This window comes from Malania oleifera, chromosome 7 (assembly GCF_029873635.1).
Source record: "Malania oleifera isolate guangnan ecotype guangnan chromosome 7, ASM2987363v1, whole genome shotgun sequence".
NCBI lineage: Eukaryota > Viridiplantae > Streptophyta > Magnoliopsida > Santalales > Ximeniaceae > Malania > Malania oleifera.
The window spans coordinates 23,912,095-23,932,359 of record NC_080423.1 but is presented as its reverse complement, the minus strand read 5'-3'; the positions used below and the strand labels follow the sequence as shown (position 1 = coordinate 23,932,359).

At 38.6% G+C, this 20,265-nt stretch overlaps 1 protein-coding gene across 6 annotated transcripts in view; it reads right to left on the bottom strand.

Moving 5' to 3' along the window:
- Window positions 1-20,265, bottom strand: part of LOC131159633 (protein PTST, chloroplastic) — a 68,320-nt gene that overhangs the window by 31,056 nt on the left and 16,999 nt on the right. For all 6 annotated transcript variants that reach the window (XM_058114679.1, XM_058114677.1, XM_058114674.1 and 3 more), the window contains one exon: window positions 8,464-8,532. In XM_058114679.1, coding sequence (XP_057970662.1) covers window positions 8,464-8,532 — 69 coding nt within the window. The remainder of the gene's footprint in view (window positions 1-8,463; window positions 8,533-20,265) is intronic.

The window sequence follows — 20,265 nt, the reverse complement described above, 5'->3', positions numbered from 1 at the left end:
GTGGAGTACATAGCAAAGTGCAAAGTAATGGAATTGCAACAGACTGGCTCAATAAGAAGCTATGTACGAGAATACCAAACCTTGATGTTGGACATTATAGACATGACCGAATCAGACAAACTAATTCATTTTCTTCGGGGCTTGAAGACATGGCCAAGGAATGAACTGCGTCGGCAAGGTGCTGGTGATCTCTCTTATGCTCTCGCTGCGGCCGAACGGTTAGATGATTGTTCAAATAATTATGGGAAGCGAAATTTCCCTACGTCCGCCAATAATGATTCCAGACCCAGTAAAGTGTATAAGCCCACAAATGGGGGAAGGGATAGGGAGACAAATAATTCTTGGAAAGATAAAAGAGCGCCCATGGTTAAGGAGTGGAGGGGCGGACGAACAGGGGGTGGAGAGCGTCGACCGATATCCTGTTTTCTTTGCATGGGACCACATCGAGTGGCGGAGTGCCCTAATCGTAAGGCTTTAAATGCTATAAAGGCCCTTCGAGAGGAAACCGAAATCCCGACAGCAACCCCAGAAGAACAACCGAATATGGTGGGAGCAATGAGATTTTTGGGAGCATTAGAGCGTCAAGTAATTAACAACAAGTCTCAGGAGAAGGGACTAATGTATGTTGATCTACTTTTGAATGGAAAGAAAATCAGGGCCATGATTGATACAGGAGCTACCCATAATTTCATTGCTGATTCTGAAGCTCGACGGTTAGAATTGCAAGTAGATAAGGATGTGGGCAAGATAAAAGCAGTGAATTCTCCAGCGTTAACCACGGTGGGGGTGGTACCTAAAGTGGCATGCTAGATGGGATCATGGTCTAGAACAATTGATTTCACAGTGGCACCCCTTGACGACTTTGATGTGGTATTGGGGATGGATTTTCTTAAAGTGACACGCTCAATGCCGATCCCAGCTGCAGATTGTCTTGTGATTATGGGAAGTACACCTTGTGCGGTCCCCGCAGCTTACAACAATTTCGATGAGAGGAAGTTGCTTTCAGCCATCCAATTCAAAAAGGGAATAAAAAGGGGAGACTCTTCTTTCGTGGTTCTACCGATAGTTTCAGAAGATGTAGAAGTAGGGAAATATCCACTTGAGATTGAGGAAGTTTTAGAAGAGTTCAAGGAGGTGATCCCGGAACAGCTACCGAGGGTTTTACCACCTCGACGGCAGATTGACCACGAAATTGAACTTTTGCCAGGAGTAAAGCCACCAGCACGTGCCCCATATCAAATGGCGCCGTCAGAGTTAGCTGAACTTAAAAGACAACTGAATGATCTTATTGCAGCAGGGTTCATCCGTCCTTCAAAAGCACCTTTTGGGGCCCCAGTGTTATTTCAGAAGAAACAAGATGGTAGTTTGCGCTTGTGTGTAAATTATCGGGCTCTTAATAAGGTGACCGTGCGCAACAAGTATCCCATTCCACTGATTGCTGATATTTTTGACCAGTTAAGTACAGCTAGATATTTCACGAAACTGGACTTGAGGTCGGGATATCATCAAGTGCGCATTGTTGAGGGAGATGAACCGAAAACCACTTGTGTCACCCGGTATGGAGCATTTGAATTCCTTGTCATGCCTTTTGGGCTAACAAATGCACCCGCTACCTTTTGTTCTCTAATGAATTAGGTTTTTCGGGACTACCTTGATCAATTTGTTGTTGTTTACCTTGATGACATACTGGTTTTCAGCACATCCTTAGAAGAACATAAAGATTATCTTAGAAAGGTTTTGCAAAGACTCAAAGAAAATCAGTTATATGTAAAAAGGGAGAAGTGTGCTTTCGCTCAAAAGCGTATTAAATTCTTGGGGCATATCATTGAGGAGGGCCAAATTCGGATGGATTCAGCTAAAGTAAAAACTATCAAGGAGTGGCGAGCACCTACATCCGTTATAGAACTGCGATCTTTCTTGGGTCTAGCCAACTACTACCGAAAGTTTATAGAGGGGTACTCTAGAAGAGTTGTAGTGTTAACGAATTTACTGAGGAAGGGGGTACCATGGGGGTGGTCAGAAGAGTGCCAATTAGCATTTGTTGAATTAAAGGAAAAGATTGTAGGAGATCCGGTGCTAATATTTCCTGATGTGACAAAACCGTTTGAAGTACAAGTAGATGCCTCAGACTTTGCATTAGGGGGAGTTCTCTTGCAGGAAGGGCATCCAGTTGCTTTTGAAAGTAGAAAATTGTCGGGTGCCGAACGGAACTATACAGCACAAGAAAAGGAGCTTCTCGCAGTGGTACACTGTCTTTGGGTGTGGAGGCACTATCTCTTAGGGTCCAAATTTGTGGTAAAAACCGATAATGTAGCAGTTACTCATTTTTTGTCACAACCTGGACTAACGTCAAAACAAGCCCGTTGGCAGGAGAAGCTAGCTGAATTTGATTTTGCTTTTGAATATAAAGTGGGGAAGACAAATGAAGTGGCCGACGCTTTAACTAGAAAAACTGAATTGGCAGCATTGAACATCATCAGTCATCTATCAACTAGCAGGGTGGCACTACCTTTGAAGAATCTTATCAAGGAACATTTAAGTACAGACCAACAGGCACAGTCACTAAGCAAATTAATAGACGAAGGGAAGACACGACAATTCTGGGTAGAAGATGGACTGATAATGACTAAAGGCAGGAGAGTCTATGTGCCTAAAGCTGGAAACTTGAGGAAGACCTTACTGAAAGAGTGCCATGATACGTTGTGGGCTGGTCATCCGGGATGGCGAAGAACTCATGCTTTGATTACACAGGGGTACTATTGGCCGAATATGCAAGATGATGTGATGAGTTATACTAAAACGTGCTTGATCTGTCAACAAGACAAGGTAGAAAGAAAGAAGACCTCAGGTTTATTGGAGCCATTGTTAGTTCCTGCTAGGCCATGGGAGAGTGTCTCTTTGGATTTCATTTCCTCGTTGCCAAAAGTAGAAGAGTTTGACACAATTTTGGTGGTGATTGACCGGTTCTCAAAGTATGCAACTTTCGTGCCAGTCTCGAAGCCGTGTTCAGCAGAGAAGACAGCGCAGTTATTCTTCAAGCATGTGGTGAAATATTGGGGTGTTCCAGAAAGCTTAATTAGTGATAGGGATGTTAGATTCACGGGGGGATTTTGGGGTGAACTCTTTCGCTTGATGGGTTCAAACCTTAATCTTTCCACGAGCTATCACCCACAGACAGATGGTCAAACTGAACGTTTTAATGGGATGCTGGAAGAATACTTACGACATTTTGTTCACTCCAATCAGAAGAATTGGGTTACTTTATTGGACACGGCACAATTTTGTTTTAACTCTATGAAATCTTCTGCAACTAATAAAAGCCCTTTTGAGATTGTGACAGGTCAACAACCGACTCTCCCACACACTCTGGATGATTCATACAAAGGAAATTGCCCGAAAGCCTACCAATTCACGAAAAATTGGTTGCAAAACATCGAAGTCACCCGAGCTCAGTTAGAAACAGCATCAAAGCGCATGAAGAAATGGGCTGACAAAGGGAGACGACCACAACAATTTGAAGCTGGAGATCTGGTTCTTGTAAAAGTGCCGCCGGAGACATTTCGCTTTCTTCGTGGCAAGGATAAAAGGCTGTTACGTCGTTACGAAGGTCCAATCAAAGTAATCGAAAAGGTGGGACATGCATCTTATCGGCTTGAGCAACCCGAGTGGATGAAAAGCCACGGACGTCCAGTCCATCCCGTGTTTCATGTAAGCAATTTAAAGCCATTCCACACAGATGAAGCAAATCCGCACCGACAAAAATTAAGGAGAGCAACAATTTCCAGAAGGCATCCTATCACCAAAGAGGTCCAGGAGATCATTGCAGACAAAGTCGTCAATCTAGAAGGTCGTCAACAACAACAATTTTTGGTTCAGTGGTTAGGACTGGGGGAAGAAGAGAATAGTTGGGAAACAGCAGACAACCTTCAGCATGTCATACAGAAGATTGAAAATTTCAGAAATTCGTAGTCAACAACATCTACATCGACATCAGAAGAGCGAGAAGGCCGTCTACAACACATCGACGAGGACGTCGATAAATTGAGTGGGGGAGGATGTTAGGGTGTGACAATGTAATGGGGAAAAGGGGGAGTGAGATACTGCTAGAATTGTATTCTTCAGGGATTTGGAATGAATATATGATTGTCTATGTTATCGTTTGTATGATTATTCTCCTGTTGTTGAATAATATAAGTAGTCCCTTTTATTGTGGTGTTTTGTTGCCTTGGATTGTGATGTCTCTAATTGTTAGTCTTATTCGGTGTATAAGAATATATTGCTCATGTGATATCCTATTGTTCCTTGGTGTTTTTGAGTATTGAAACTCACCAGGTGCTCGTGATTGCAGGCTTGAACGTGTGAGACTTGGCTGACTTGTCGAGGGAGAGCTCTCAACGAGTGCCACACGGCCCTTACTTGAGTCCCATTTTGGGGGTCCGTGACACCATGGCAATTCAAATATCACATGATCTAGATGGCAGTGAGAATGTTATAAGTGTCAAGGTTGACTCAATATGACATGGTCTTCATTCTCAACCAACATCCTAGATGCCAAGGTTGCTTGAGAGCACGAGGCCCCCAAGGACACATTTCCATTTGCCAAGATCACTATTGGCTAATCAGAACTCAAGGTAAAACTGTCCTAAGGCACAAGAGAATGACGATGAGAAAGAGAGTCCCTCGTGGAGAAGTGAGCCTACACTCGCCCCCAAGCTCACTTGAAAATGGAAACATTTTATTTCACATTTTAAACATCTTCCTCCTTGTTCTTGTTTTGGGCCTTGCCACATATGGCTAAATAGGTCATTAAACACCCCACCCATCTTGGGCCTCAAATGACCTTGGGAACTCCCATTTTAATTATCAATGTGCCACTCCAACTATTTTACGCTCCCACCCAGGGACCAGAATCTTTAAAATTGACAAGTAATGGGTGCCAAGATGAGATGTCTACACCTAGAAGACCTGTGCTTCATTTGGGAAGTGCATTTCTTTAAATTTTAGAAAAATATTTTAGTATATACATGCACTGTAAACCTGTTAGTGGGTGGTTTGACGATTTCAAATGAATGACCTAAAGCTAAATTAACCTTTGTTCAAAAAGCTAAAACTTCATATCTATTAGAGACAGAGGGGGAGAGAGAGAGAGAGAAATCCAACACATGGAATAATTCAGGAAAATGGAGTACATTTATTTATTTAACCATCTGAATACTACAATGGATGATGACATGTTATTACTATTCTGGTAGCCATTGCTCTGATGCTTTAAAGGGCACAAGATTGAAGTCATTAAGATCTCATGTGTGCATGCTCACACACAAAAGAAATCTACTTGCATTATTTTCGTCTGCAATTTCCAGCTAAACATTGAAGTCCTTTAGTCATTGCTTGTTTTTCTCCAGTCATTGCTTCGCTTAGTGGAAATAGAACTTGAATTTGAAATTACTTCCTTGTTCATAGCCTGCATTATTTTGTAGTTGCTGATGAGAACTGCTTACCAAGGTGTAACTTCACAAGTTTGACAAAGGTAATGCAACACAATATAGGACATAATGCATGAAACATATCCATTGACCATCTTGGTTCTTAGGGCAGTAATCAATTTGAATTGGTTTTGACCAAAACCGATGACTGAACTGAAATAATCAGTTCCTAATTTCAATGACTGAAACCAAACCAAAACTGACAATTTAATAAAGATTGATTTGCAGTTTAATCAGTTCAGCGCAGTTTCTTTTCTGTTATTCTAATGTCTATGCATTCCAGAGTTTGGGCTAAATGATAAAATCAATCTAACGCCCAGTCAATTGGTGATTGGGCCCATCGGGCACGAGGGGAGAGTAGATTAAATCACATATCTCTGTAAAGCACATGTATAGTTTACACATGCAAGAACTTTTGGATGGAGCCTAAAGCACGTGAGAAAGTGAGGGGTGGAGTTTGATTTCTATAAGAGAACGAAGGGTCATCCTTCTGCTTCATTGAAGATGTTGGACAAATCGTCTCCACCAACACAAGTAGCTGCTGCTTTCATTTCCACCCACTCTACTTGTCCCATATCAAAAATCAACAAGATGGATGAACTTCTCCTTCTCCATAAAATCTCACCTATCCCATTTTGTTTTACCAGTCCTCCCCCAACAACTTCAATCTATTAAACTTTAGAAAAATTTTAAAATAATATTAGCTAAGTTAGAAAATTAAAATTAACACATACATATTATCTTAAAATAAAATATATATATATATATACACTTATATACTGGGTTTCCAGTTTGGTTTTTATGTGAAACCGAAACCAAAAAAAAAAACTTTTTTTAATAATATTAAAAACCGAAACTGAAGATCGAAACTGAAAAACCAAACCAAAATATGTTAAAAGAATTCGGTTTTGGTCCATCTTCAGTTCTTCAATAATTTTTGTACACCCCTATCAGTTCTTGAACAGTTGATAAGTAGCCTAGATAACCAACACAATCATTGCCTACACCTTTTTCCATGTTTGCACAAATCCATTATTAATTATTTTTCATATTCTGCGGTTGTAAAAGTTTTCTTTAGGAAAAAAAAAGGAGAGGACAAACCAGAAGACAAGTTCTCTTGCTGACCAATTTAAACTTTGGGTTACAAATTGGTTGGTATCATCCTTTCCTTTTTTTTATTTTTTTTATATAGCAAAAGAAAATTTCATTAATAGGGAAAGAATTTACATGACGGAGAATAAGACATCTCCTAATTAAAATCTGGGACAAACCAGAAATAAAGAACAAAGAGAAAAAAATCATCAAGCTCGCAAGTTCCTCTAACCTCTTGTAAAACCAGAAAACTAGCACCCTTAAAAATCCCAAACTCGACGCACCACAAAGAAGCCATATACTGAATCTTTTCCCACACATGCACCCAGTTTAATTTCCTTTTCCCAGAAAAGATCCATGCATTACGCTCCAACCATAAACCCCATAAGACTACGAATATGCGACACTTCTACAATGCTGCCCTATTCTTCCTTCTTTGAAAACCTACGGAGAGGTGGTTAACAAATCTTCCAAAGAAAAAGAGCAAACCCAACTCTCATCCATGATACCAAAGAACTTGCTCCAAATCCTCCAAGCAAATTCACAATGCAAAAGAAGATGAGATGATGTCTCAGAATACCTATAACAGAGCACACAAACATCTGGAACAAGTTGTTAGTGTTAATTTTACTAAGCACAACCAACCATGTAAAAGAATTAATTTTTGGGGGATCTTTGGCCTTCCAAATAATAGGATAGAGAGGAAATGAAGGGTTGGAAGCGGATCAAGAATTAAATGAATGATTTGCAAGAAGACACCCCCGACTGATCAAAAGACCATGAACCAACATCTGTTCCTGAGGACAGGTTACTATTATTCAATAAGGTCAACAAGGATGACAACTCCACCATCCCCTTATCGTTAAGAGATCTCCTGAAGCGGAGATTCCAAGAAATCAAAGGACTACTCAAAGTCTCAAATTGCCAACAAAGAAAGAAATGACTCTATTCTGCTCTAATCTCAATCCAAAAAGATGAGGGGAAAATGAGGAAAAAGAAGCATTACTGAACCATGGGTCTTTCGAACCAACATATGTCCCTGAGGGCAGGTTACTAATATTCGATAAGGTCAACAAGGATGACAACTCCACCATCCCCTTATCGTTAAGAGATCTCCTGAAGCAAAGATTCCAAGAAATCAAAGGACTACTCAAAGTCTCAAACTGCCAACAAAGAAAGAAATGACTATTCTGCTCTAATCTCAATCCAAAAAGATGAGGGGAAGATGTGGAAAAAAAGCATTCCCAAACCATGGGTCTTTCCAAAAATGAATCTAAGAACCCCTCTCCACTTCAAATTGAACAGAGGATAAATCTGAGAAATACACCTCCATGGAATCCCCAAAGAACATCTTAAATTAGCACTGGTATCCCAACCATTCTCCTCCAACCAAACTTACTTCTTATGGCTCTATGCCAAAGGGAAGAATCTTCTAGGGGGAAAAGCCATAACCATTTAGCTAAAAGGGCAGTGCTTTTAGACACCAATTTACCAAAACCCAGCCACCCTCTTTTTTAGACCTACAAACCTCAACCTAGCTCACTAAATGGTCCCATTGACTCCCCACACCAGACCATGAGAAATCTCTCATGATTCTCTCAAGCATACCAGCAATCCCCACTGGGCTCTTAAAAACAGACAAAAAATATAGCAGAATGTTAGAAAGACTAAGAGTATGCACATTGCACACAGCAACAATAAACAAGATATTACCATGCTGCAATGATGTGGCAGGGTTGTTTTAAGAGATTAAAAAAGCCGAGTGACCCGATGGAAACTAACAGATGTAGAACAATAAAAAGCTGAAGTAGATGAAAAAATAAAGCCCGACCATATTGGATTTCTCAAGGACATGAATATAAAAGCAGTTATAGATGATGTAGACCTGTATTTCAAGCTCTATGACAAAAAGCTCACTCTTGAAATTGACCAGAGCATCTTCCCTTGCATATAACTGCAAAAACAAAAGAGTTATGTTAGTCACTTGGTGCTTTCATAGAAGAAAATCCTTATGAAATTCTCTGTTTAATATGACTTTATTTTGATTTCAAGAACTAGAAAGTATTCCATTTCAAAGCACAGACAATTTGGGCAGGTCCTTGCTTTACATCATTTTGCGCACTGTAGAAGTTTGAGTTCTATTCAAGGTAAAATCTTGGAAAATATATGAAACTTTAGTTCAATTTCTTTGTTTTTCAAAAAAACAGTGTCCCATCCCATGTTTCCTTGATTCTTTTGCCTCATGTAATACAAAAAAAAAAAGTATCAGCAATTTAACAGATACATATGGCAAATTGCAAATGTCTATCTGGTTAGAAGACCTTTCAAACAAACAAAACAACCAAGTCCTACTACCAAAAATTCCAATAAAATACTTTATACATGACACAACAAAGATTGAAGAGCAACGTTTATGCACAAGCAGCAAATGATCAGGCTCCAAAAGGAAGATTGAAGGGCATGGCTTATTTATGTATTAACTCTAGAGGGTCTTCAATATGTTCAAATTTTAGGGGGCACTAGTTTCCTAGTTTTCTCTAGTTCCATAATTTTTTTACTTCAGTGAATTTTAGTTAATCAAGGGTGTTTAGGAATCTCTGCTGCCCCTGTGTATTTCAATAGTAATGAATTTCATTTCTTAGAAAACAGTCAGATTATACATTAAGGAATGGGTTTGGCCCAATGGGTAAAAATGTTGGTAATTTGAGTTAATGTTGGCACATATAAGACCATGAAGGAAATGAATAGGGGGTAGAGGAAAATGGATCTGGGCTTAAAAGTTAGAATAGAGTTCCACTAAGCCGCAATGGACAAAATTTAAGAGTGGAATGACTTCAAGCATGCATAATCCAAGGGCAATGCCGAAAAGTCAAATAAACATATGATGTCTTACATTAGATCTTTGCAAGAATTTTAATTTAAGAATGAAATACTCTTTACAGCTCCTTTCTGTTTTATTCACAGTATAGTCCATTAAGTATTCATTTTTAAGCCATGCATCCCATTGATTTCAAGCCTTCCCCGCTGAAAATTGAACAATAATGAGATTAAAAGCTTAATTTTCAAGTTTCAGGCTTATGTCTAAGCATCCTCAAGTCTACTTGTAGACATGAAGCCATCAAATCTCTATCCAAATGCATAAATCGCTTGACTGCACAGATTTCACAAAGGGACTCTTGGCAACCTTCTTCAACACAACATCCCATAAAAATGTCAATCAGCTTCAATGTGCATTGTCCTCTCATGAAACACTAGTTTGCTAACAATATAAATAGCAGCTCAATTATCACAAAATATATCTTTGGGCATCATGACCAAGAATCCCATCTCTAACATAAGAGACTTCAACCACATAAGCTCACTCACAGTACAAGCCATAGCTCAATATTCTGCTTCAGCACTAGATCCTGCTACGGTAGTTTGTTTCTTGCTACACCAGGTAACAAAGTTACCTTCCACAAAGGTAAAGTATCCAGTAGTAGACCTTCAGTGATCAATTGAACCAGCTCAATCTTCATCAGGCTATCCCATGATCTCATAGTTCCTATAACCTTTAGACATCAAACCTTTAGCAGAAAAGCTTTAAGATAACTTAGAATCCTACAAGCGGCATCCTGATGCGGTTATTTGGGAATTTTCATAAACCAACTCACCACCTCCAATGGCAAATAATAAAGTAGGCCAATTTTCCAACCAACTGCATATATCAACATTTGCCTTCAAAATCCAATCCAACATCCGTAGCTTTACATTGGGATCCAAAAGAGCATCTAGTTTCGCAAGTCCAAGGTATATTTTTGTGAGATAAATTCAACATGTTCTTATGACATACAATCTCAATACCAAAAAAGTAACTCAAAGTACCCAAGTCCTTGATTTGAATTTTTTCTTGAAATAACTACTTGACATCTATGATCTCGCTTGTTCAGTGCCAATGGTGATGATGATATCATCAACATAAACTACTAGAAGTACCAAACATGTCTTGTTTTGCGAAACAAAGACCGAACTACTAAAATAAACCAAATGCAATGAACACCACACTAAATTTGTCAAACCAAGCGAGACTACTTAATACCCTAAATTGCCTTATGCAACCTCCATAACTTGCCATCCACTCCCTGAGCAGGGTGCTCCATGCATGCCTCTTTCTTTATATCTCTGTACAAGAAGGCATTCTTCACATCCATATAAGTGCCAATCAAAATTAACAACTAACAAGATCAACACACAAACAAAATTTAGTCGAGCCAAAGGAGAAAAGGTCTTAATATAAATAATACCATATGTTTAAGTGTACCTCTTAGCAACCTATTGAGAGTTAACCAATTCAATAAAGCCATTGCAAAGATATTAGACGGTGTAGACCCAACGACACCTACCAACTACTTATGAGGAAGATCCACCAAATCCCATGTCCCACAAGTGGTCAATGCATCCATTTCTACATCCATTGTATGAATCCACCTAGGGTCAAAAAGTCAACATGTGAGGAAGGGATAGAGACAAGGGGGCATAGACAAAGCAAAAGAACACATAGGATGAGGAAGGTGAAGAGTGGAAACAAAGTAAACAATAGGATAAAGCAACTAAAGATTCCTGAGTATATGTTCAAGTACATTTCATTTACCAAGTGCACACCATGATGGTCTCCAGAACAACAAGTCAAAATAGGAAAGGGCACAAGAAGCCAATGTTCATAAACCATCAATTAATTTTAGGTTAGTAACTAATAAATTCAAAAGAGGAACAGAATTTTTCCCAAGATGGACAAGGGTAGGTACAAGAGGATCAAGTGATCAATACAAGGTAACCAGAATTAATTGATGGAATCAAAATATATCCATCCAATGAGGACCCAACCCTAGAGAAATAAGATGTCCCCCTATAAAAAATTTAACATCTGCACTAACATATTTCATTCAGATGTGGGGATCATAACATGTACATGCTCTTTGAGTTCTTGAGTATCCAATGAAAACAAATTTAATGACACGAGGAGAGAACTTGTATTGACCCATGTGTGACACAAAAACATGTGCACTTAAAGACAGAAGGCACAATAGGAAACATGGATGTTTCATAATAGAGTAGGGATTTTTTCCCCACAAGAATACTAAAGAGCATCCTATTAAATAGAAAGTTGTAAAAGCAACTTCAGTCCAAAGGGCTTTAGGAACATGCATATGAAAGAGTAGAGACTGTGGTATGTCAAGTAAATGTCTATTTTCCCATTTAGCTACTACATTTACACATGATATCAGGCAAAAAGACTAAAGCTTATCCTGTGCATACTTGAGGGAATCTAGACCACTGGGTGGCATACTTTCCTTGTTGCACTAAAGGAAATGTCTTTCGTAAGGAACGAGCAATTAACACACATAACACTAGATGGCGCTGCTTTGAGTGTGGTACGGAGAACACCAAAAATCAATGGAGCTTGGAGAAAGGTTAAGTGTGTTTCAAAGACTCTCAACAAGTTAATTCCTTTGCCAATGTACTCAAAGATGCTCTAGTGACTAGGTTGGTGCATATAAAGAAACGAGATTTTCGAAATTTTAGGGATTAGAGGGGTGTTATTTCCTAATCGATCCCTTGTTCCATGCAATATGCATGCGACAATATTGGTTTTAAATTTTAGACACTTAGTGGGGATAAAAGGTTGGGGTGATGGAAGGCCAATAGATCAACCCCACCTGCATGGGCTAAAGAAATCTAAGATGATTTGGGTCGAAACAGGAGGCTTCCAAGTCTAAATGGGGTTGGAGACTCAAGCCCATCTACAGTGAAGCCACCCGGAAAGACTAAGAAGTGAGGCGTGGATTTTTCATAACACAATAGGTTGGTTCATGTGGCCGGGCAAACTTCAAAAGCAAAAATGGATGGAGATGGAATAGATAATAAATGTACAATGAACACTGCTTCTCTGAACATAGGGAGGAAAATAATCTCTCAAGTTGTGACTCTTGTTTGCCCCAAGGGATAACAACTTTAGCTTGAGCAACCAATTTTCTCCCCTGCGCTAGTTTTAAGGGACAAGCAGGAGGCTCATCAAAAGGGGATTTAGAAGACATTCGCCTTTCAATTTGGAGGGCAACTTGAGCAGCTTACGCGATTCGAAAAAGGAACTATTGATTGACCAGCTAAGAGCTAACATTGAATTTGCAGAATAGGGTGGATTGTTATGGCTTTTTGAAGATGAGAGTGGAGACAAAGAGGAGGAAGATTTGGGTTAGAACATGTTGACTTTATGAGTCATATCCCATTTTGATTATGACAAATCCAAGGTATCTCACTTGTGCATCTAATGCTTGAACAGATGACCTTTTAGATGTCACGTAGAGTCGAGGTACTATCAAGGCCATGAGGAGCAAAAAGACCACTTCATCTAGCATTTGGCATGGCAACATGAAGAGCAAAGGATGAAGACACTTCATTTCTATTGTAATTGCATTTAATTTTGGGTCTGTAATAATGCATTCATGCATGATGGGAATGACAGCTCAACTATGACCATAGACTGACCTTAGGGAACAAATGCTTTCACAAAAATCCTTTACCTACGTTGATAAACACTTACAAAGTTTTTCAATTGAACTTACGGCCAAAAAGAGGACCAATATTAAGTTTTTAACTAAGCCCGGCCGACCGACCTTCTCATATACAAAATGCCTCGGTTGGCCGACCTTGCCACGTGGGTCAGCTCTTGGAATCCTCGGCCGACCTGTCTAAATGACCTAAAGAAAGCCTCAGCTAACCAAACCTCCATAACTTAGGATTTCCTTCTCGGCACAGCCGACCGGCACTGCACTCAGCCGACTAAGCCTTGCATTATTTTGAAAAACACAGAGAGGCCAGCCGACCGGCATTTTGCTCAGCCGACCAACCGTCCCGAGTTGACTTGAGAGTTCACATGGTCAGCCGACCGGCGCCTTCGCCAGCAGACCGACCCTCTCAGGTTGCCCAAATTTTTAAGCACCAAACAAGGTTAATTTTTCAATTAAACATTTTCTAAAATTCCCACCATGTCCCTAATGGTTATAATTTTTGGGGAGTCTATATATACTCCATTCCAAAGTTGGATTGGTACTTCAAATTAGCAAAAAATTTGCTCTCAAATTTTTATGCTATTCTTGCCATATCATTTAGAAAGAGAGCATAATACTCATCTTCTTCATTTGCACATTGATAACAACTGGAAGCTAGATTGTGTGTTCTTTATTGTGAGCATTACATATTCTACTTCAAAGCTTCTACTCTCAATCATTCTTGCTTGTTGAATATCGATTTTTTGAGAGTAAGCTTGAGTTCTTCCCATTGAGTTTTACTCATAAATATTTCTTGGGAAAAACTCTCCATTGCTTGTGAATCTTTGCATCCTTATTGCAAGATTCAAAGGCTTGCATTGTGCTTTTGATAAATATGTTTTGGCAAGCTTAAACCCTAATATCTCCTTTACTCCATATTTGAAGAACATCTTTTGAGATATTTGTTTAGGGTTTTAAAGATCTTTTGATAATACATTTAGAGAACATTTTATCTTGAATCAAAGATCCTACTCACACATTTATATATACAAACATTCTTGAGAGTTGTCATATATTTTACAAAATATCTATTAAGCTTAATCTCCCATCATTCTTGAGTGTGTTGTGCATAGTGGTGTATATCATTAGCTCATTATAGAAGCGTTCTATCTGTACACAAAACTTTATTATCTTTGTTGTATTCCCGACGTGTAGTCGGAAGAGGATTGCACTGTCCTGTAAAGTGCACCGGATTCGTTCAAACCCGGTTAGGAGACCTAGAAGCACCGTCCTATAAGGTGTAGTTGCTAGTTATGGCTCAACCACGAAATTTGAGTTGGGGAGTCTCCGCCCCGTAAGGAGAGGTTGTAATCAGCGTCGCTCCGCCCGTTAAGTGAGCATTTAGTGAATCCTCTTACCAGTGAGCTTGAGGCGGGGACGTAGGCACTGTTGGCCGAACCTCGATAAAATCTCGTGTCACTCTTTCCGTACACTCTTTATTTTACTATATTTGCTTGCTTATCTTACATGTGGATATTATTGCTTGTGAATTTGAATATTAAACTGTGTTTGATTGGGAAATACTGGAACTGTTATATTTGTGCAAATTTATTCATTTGTTCATATATCTGCTGAATTTGAACTTGTCTAGACAAACCCTAGGTTGTGATATACTGTTGTAAAACTTTTGAACTAGAATTTTTAAAATCTCCAATTCACCTCCCCCCCCCCCTTGGGATTACATCAAAAATCACAGAAAATAATATAAAAAACTCATAACAATTGGATAGAGATTGTTAACATTTGGGTTCTAAGTTTGCACAAAAAATTAAAAATTTTGTTAATCACATTATTGACAAAATGAAAGCCTTAAATGATGAGGGATCTTTGCAGAAGGCTCCTGAGTCTCTTCAGCAAAGGCTTGGAAGGCGTGACTATCACGTTTGGATTTTGGCTTCCAATTTGCTAGTTTACCATGAAGCTTCGAACACGTCTCCTTTGTATGCCATGGGTTTTTGCAATGCTCACACCAATGTTTTGTACGTCCATTGAGTTTTGTAACCGTGAGATAAAGGGCTGAATTATGGGAATAGTAATCAGCAGATACAGACCTAGGAGGAATAGTGGGATTGGGCAGAATGGTTTCGGAAGTACTGGAAGAGCCGGTAAGATTTCTTCGGGCGCGGGTCATCGCCGACTTATACGACGTAATCAGAAGAAAGAACAAAATAGAAAAAGAGCACGAAGCTTTAATACCATGAATGATTTTTTAGAAGAAGAATAACCATTCTTATTGAATTTCAAGAGACACGATTACAAGATAAATAGTGAGGAAGACCACCAAATTAGGAAGGCCACAAAATCAGCAAATCAAATCACCACAAAATCAACAAATCAAATCAGAAGATCTCTAGGCTAGAAAACAAGAAACTGAAACTACTAGAATTTGAAATAGTAATTTCAGATTTTATTCAAAAAATAGAATTTCGTAATTTATTCCCTAGAAATCCGAGAAGGCAAGAAGCTCGATTGTACCTAAATGGGTCACAGTAGCGCTAGATGTAGAAGAGTGGGTTTGAAGTTGTTGAACTATGCGGAGAAGATTGTTATACACCTCTTGGCACATAATAGATATGAACTCAACCCCTTAGTGGAATGTCTAGGTGCACTAGAAGTGTCAATTGTAGAATCACCATCAGCAAGAAACTTATTGGCCCAAGTAGGTTTCCAATGGAGATCCCAACATCAATATACAGTATGATTGTCCTTGCCACACATGTGCAAATGTGTGAATTGCCACAACAAACTCCTTGTCCCGATATGCTACCTATGCCACAACCACCATCCAAACCTCATCCTCTTAACACTTCCCCAACCACGGTTAAACATATTGTTAACCATGGCCGAACTACCATATGAAGAATCTTGAGGAGAAGATTGAGATCCAACTTTGGTGATCCTCTAGATTCTAGCATATGCTTCATTCATAGAGGGAACAGATTCACCAACAAGAATTTGGTCGCAGATGTATTGAAGCTTAGGACTCAACCTAGCTAAAAGCTTGGCAGCCAAGAACTCTGCCCATTGCCTCATAATCATCTCAATGTTGGAACTAATTGGTCAATAAATGTTGAGTTCCTCCCACATACCATTTAAAGTTCTATAATACTGACTAATAGATAAACCTTCTTGGTCATATTTGAGAAACTTCTCATATAGGACAAAAATACAAGTTCGATTTTTATCTTGTGAAAAGCTTTCATGGAAATCATCCCATATGGTGTTCTATGAAACATCACGTTCGCGGCAATTCGTGGCTCTATGCTATTCCACAACCACACAGTCATTCTCTTTCATTCAATCTTCATAATCCTTGGAGTCTATAGATGGAGTAGAATGCATCAAACATTTGGATTTTCCTTTCATGTTAATATACACATGTACTGCCTGACACCATAACAAGTAGTTGGAGGATCCAACCAATTTGATGGTTGTGATTTGTACGTTAACAGTATCAGTCGAAGCTCCCTTTGAGACCATCAAAACTACCCACAATATGCTACAAAATACAATAAGTGCACACCAGTACAGGGAATGAACAACACAGCAACGATGCAAAATCAGGCAGCACACACGAGCACAGAGCAGAACTTTAGAACTTCAAGAGTGCTGCTCTAGCTATGGAACATAAGTTACAACATCTTACGAAGGATTACTTTACCATGCGAAAGTGGGCGGCCCATTACAAGCACCACAGGCACTTTATAAACAACCTGACAGCACAACAGCTACAGGTATGATGCTGGCAGCAACTAGAACTGAGTTCCGGCAAGAGCAGGAAAAAAAATCTTTGAACACCAATAAAAAAACACCAAAAAATGAATCAAGATTGCAGCAATCAATCACTAACACACAGCATCCTCATGCTACAACCAAACAACGAACAGCAACACAACAACAGCAGATACCAGAAACAGTGTTCCACACAGCAACTATGATACCAGAAACACAGCGTAACTTCAAATCAACAAATCCCCATGAACACGCACAGCATCCTGCCACAAATGCTGCACAGCGGAACCAAGATGAAAAGTGACCATTAACAACTCTCAAACCAACCAGATTATCAGATTTGAGAGCTGATTATGGTAAGACGAAAAAATGAAAAACAGTGCATCAAGGAAAAAAAAACTCAGAAACATCAGAACTTGAGGAAATTAATGCTTTGATACCATGTTGTAAAGTTAGAGATGGTGGCGTGAAGAAGAAAAGAAGGAAATAAGAAAAGAAGAAAGAAGGAGAAAGTAAGAGGCCGCAGTTTCCTGGAATCATGCTCAGCTCCAGATCTGCCCTTTTCTATATTCATAATAAAAAATGCTTGAAAAACAAAAACAACTACTTACACCACATAATTACTAAAATAGACTATCTCTTCTACCATGGAGAAAGATGGGTTTGCCCAAGCACAGTGGAAGAGTTTTTGGCAATATATATTGTTTGGTTTGGTAGGAAGAAGGAAGAAAAAGCACTATGGAATTGTGCTTTATTTGCACTTTTTTGGGGTTTGTAGGAGGAACAAAACTTGCATATATTTTCAGGGAAAAAATGATCATTTTTTTTTGGGTGCGGAAGAAGATTCATTTTCTGGGTTTCTCTATGATGTTTGGGTAATGGTAACTTCAAGGGGATATGCTTTTCAGATATTCAGCACAATTGGCATTCTCTGTTAACTTCTAAGGGCGTCATTCTTACTCTATCTAAAGAATTTCTTTTGCTATTAAAAAAAATAATAAGAAGAAGAACAAGATGATCATCTTTTGGAGAGTGAGGTTAATCAGGTTTTGAAGAATGAAATGGAGGATTTGATATTTAAGGAAGTTAGGAGTTGGAGGCAGAAGATAAAATTTAAATGGGAAAAAGGGTGATTGTGCTCTAAATGTTTTCAGATGTTGCCTAATAAGAAGATGAGGAAAAACCTCATCATGGAATTGAACTTGGGTAGGGGAGGTTATATCAGATGCTTATTCGATTGCATTTGCAATCACAATTTTTTTCTCAAATCTATCTATACTTAGGAGGATGCTAGCAATCCTATGATTGATGGGTTCAACTAAAACCCCACTTACTAGATGCGTTGGTTGGAAAGACCTTTTGAGGAGGAAGTGAGGGTTAATGTGTTTGGGATAAAAACAGTAAGTCTCCAAGTCTGGATGGGTCCAACTTGGCTTTTTTTCAAGATTGTTGGGATGTGATTAAAGGGGATTTGCTAAAGGTTTTTAATGAATTTTTATTTGCATGGGATTCTGAGCAAGGACATTAATTACATCTTCATCACTTTGGATCTAAGAAGAGTAGATCTATTAAGATTGCTAACTTTAGACCTATTGGTTTAATGTCTAGTTCGTATATTTTTATTGCTAGAGTGTTAGCTAATAGATTGAGTATGGTGCTTGATATTATTTCTAAGGCTCAAGGTGTGTTTGTAGGGCATAGGCAGATTTTGAATGCTAATGAGGTAATGGAGGATGCCTGGAGTAGGAAGGAGAAGGGAATTATTTTTAAATTGGACTTTGAAAAGGCCTATAATAGGGTAAGTCAGAAGTTAATGGATAAGATTTTTTCTAGAAAGGTATTTAGGGAGAGGTGGCTTTCTTGGATGAGGGATTGCTTGTCAAATGTGTTTTTTTTTTTCTATTATAGTAAATGATGAACCCGAATCTTAGTTTGGCATCCTGAGAGGTGTAAGACAATGGGATCGGTTCTCCTTATTTTGTTTGTGTTAGTGATTGATGTTTTGAGTAGACTGGTCAATAGGGTAATGTTGAAAGTTTGGGAAGTGGGAAGAGAGGAGCTAGTTATGTCCCGTCTTCAGTTTGCCGATGATGCTATGTTCTTATTAGGCGATCAAAGCTCTTCTTTTTGGAACATTCTGCGTCTAGTTCATATTTATGAGAGATTTTCTTGGATCTTGCGTACGAAGGAAGAGGGATCATTTGGTTTAGTTAGTAAGAGGCATGAAGGTCCAAAAAAAATTTTCTTTTAGGTCGGGGGGTGGGGGCGTCTTGGAAAGCTGGTGTCTAAAGACAATGCCCTTTTGGCTAATGGCTGTGGCAGTTCCACTTAGAGGATTCCTTTCTTTGGCACAAAGAGATTAAAAGTTTGGATTGCATGTGATTGGCTGGGATGCAAATTTAGGATCTACATGTTCTTTGAATAGTCCATGGAGATCTATCTCTCAGATTTACCCCCTTTTCATTTCTTGTACTAAGTTTGTGCTGCGAGGATTCTGGAATTCATTTTTGGAAAGATATCTGGGTGGGTAACACTGCTTTGTCCATTGCTTCTGCTTGTCTTTATCACTTGACATTGGGGCATAATGCCATTACTCCATCTTTTCTAGTTTCCGATGGTCCTATGCCTTCTTGTGGTTTCCACTTTCATACTTTCATAGACCTCTTAAAGATAAGGAGGTGGAGGGGCTTTCTTCTTTGTTGATGATGTTGGAAGATTGTCATCTCTCCATTAGAGCCGGATAATGGTTCTTCGTCCTAAGATTCAGGAGTTTCTTCTTCTATTTTTTTTTTTTTTTTTTTTTTATATCTTTTGACTAGTGCTAAAATCTCCTTTCCGCTCCAAAATATAATTTGGAAGGCCAACAGCCAGTTTAGTAATGGAAAGCATTTCTATTTTCTATTTTTTAGTTTTTCTAAGAATTATAAAAAAGTTGGCTTATTTTTTAGTTTTTAAAGATTCGGTAAAAAATAAAGAGTTTGTTTAAATGTACAAAACATTTTTCATTTTTTATTTATATATTTCAAAAAAATACAAAAAAGACAATTTGTTTTCCAATTTTTCAAACTTCAAATAAAGTAAATTTGAATCATGAATTTGGGGCTTGAATTTCGACTTGTTTAGATTTAGAAAAAATTTTGTACATAATCAATACAAATTAAAGTGCAAGATCCAAATTTCATGCTCCCATACACAAAGTAAGAGTTAGAACTCTAGAAAAATAATAAAAAGATGTTTTCCAACTTTTCCATATATATTTGAAATTTTGGAAAAAAAAATGTGGCATTTTTGTAGTTATTTGAAAATTTTAAAAATAAAAAATAAAACTATTTGCACAAGCAAATAGTGCCAAAATTGTTTCTTGTTTT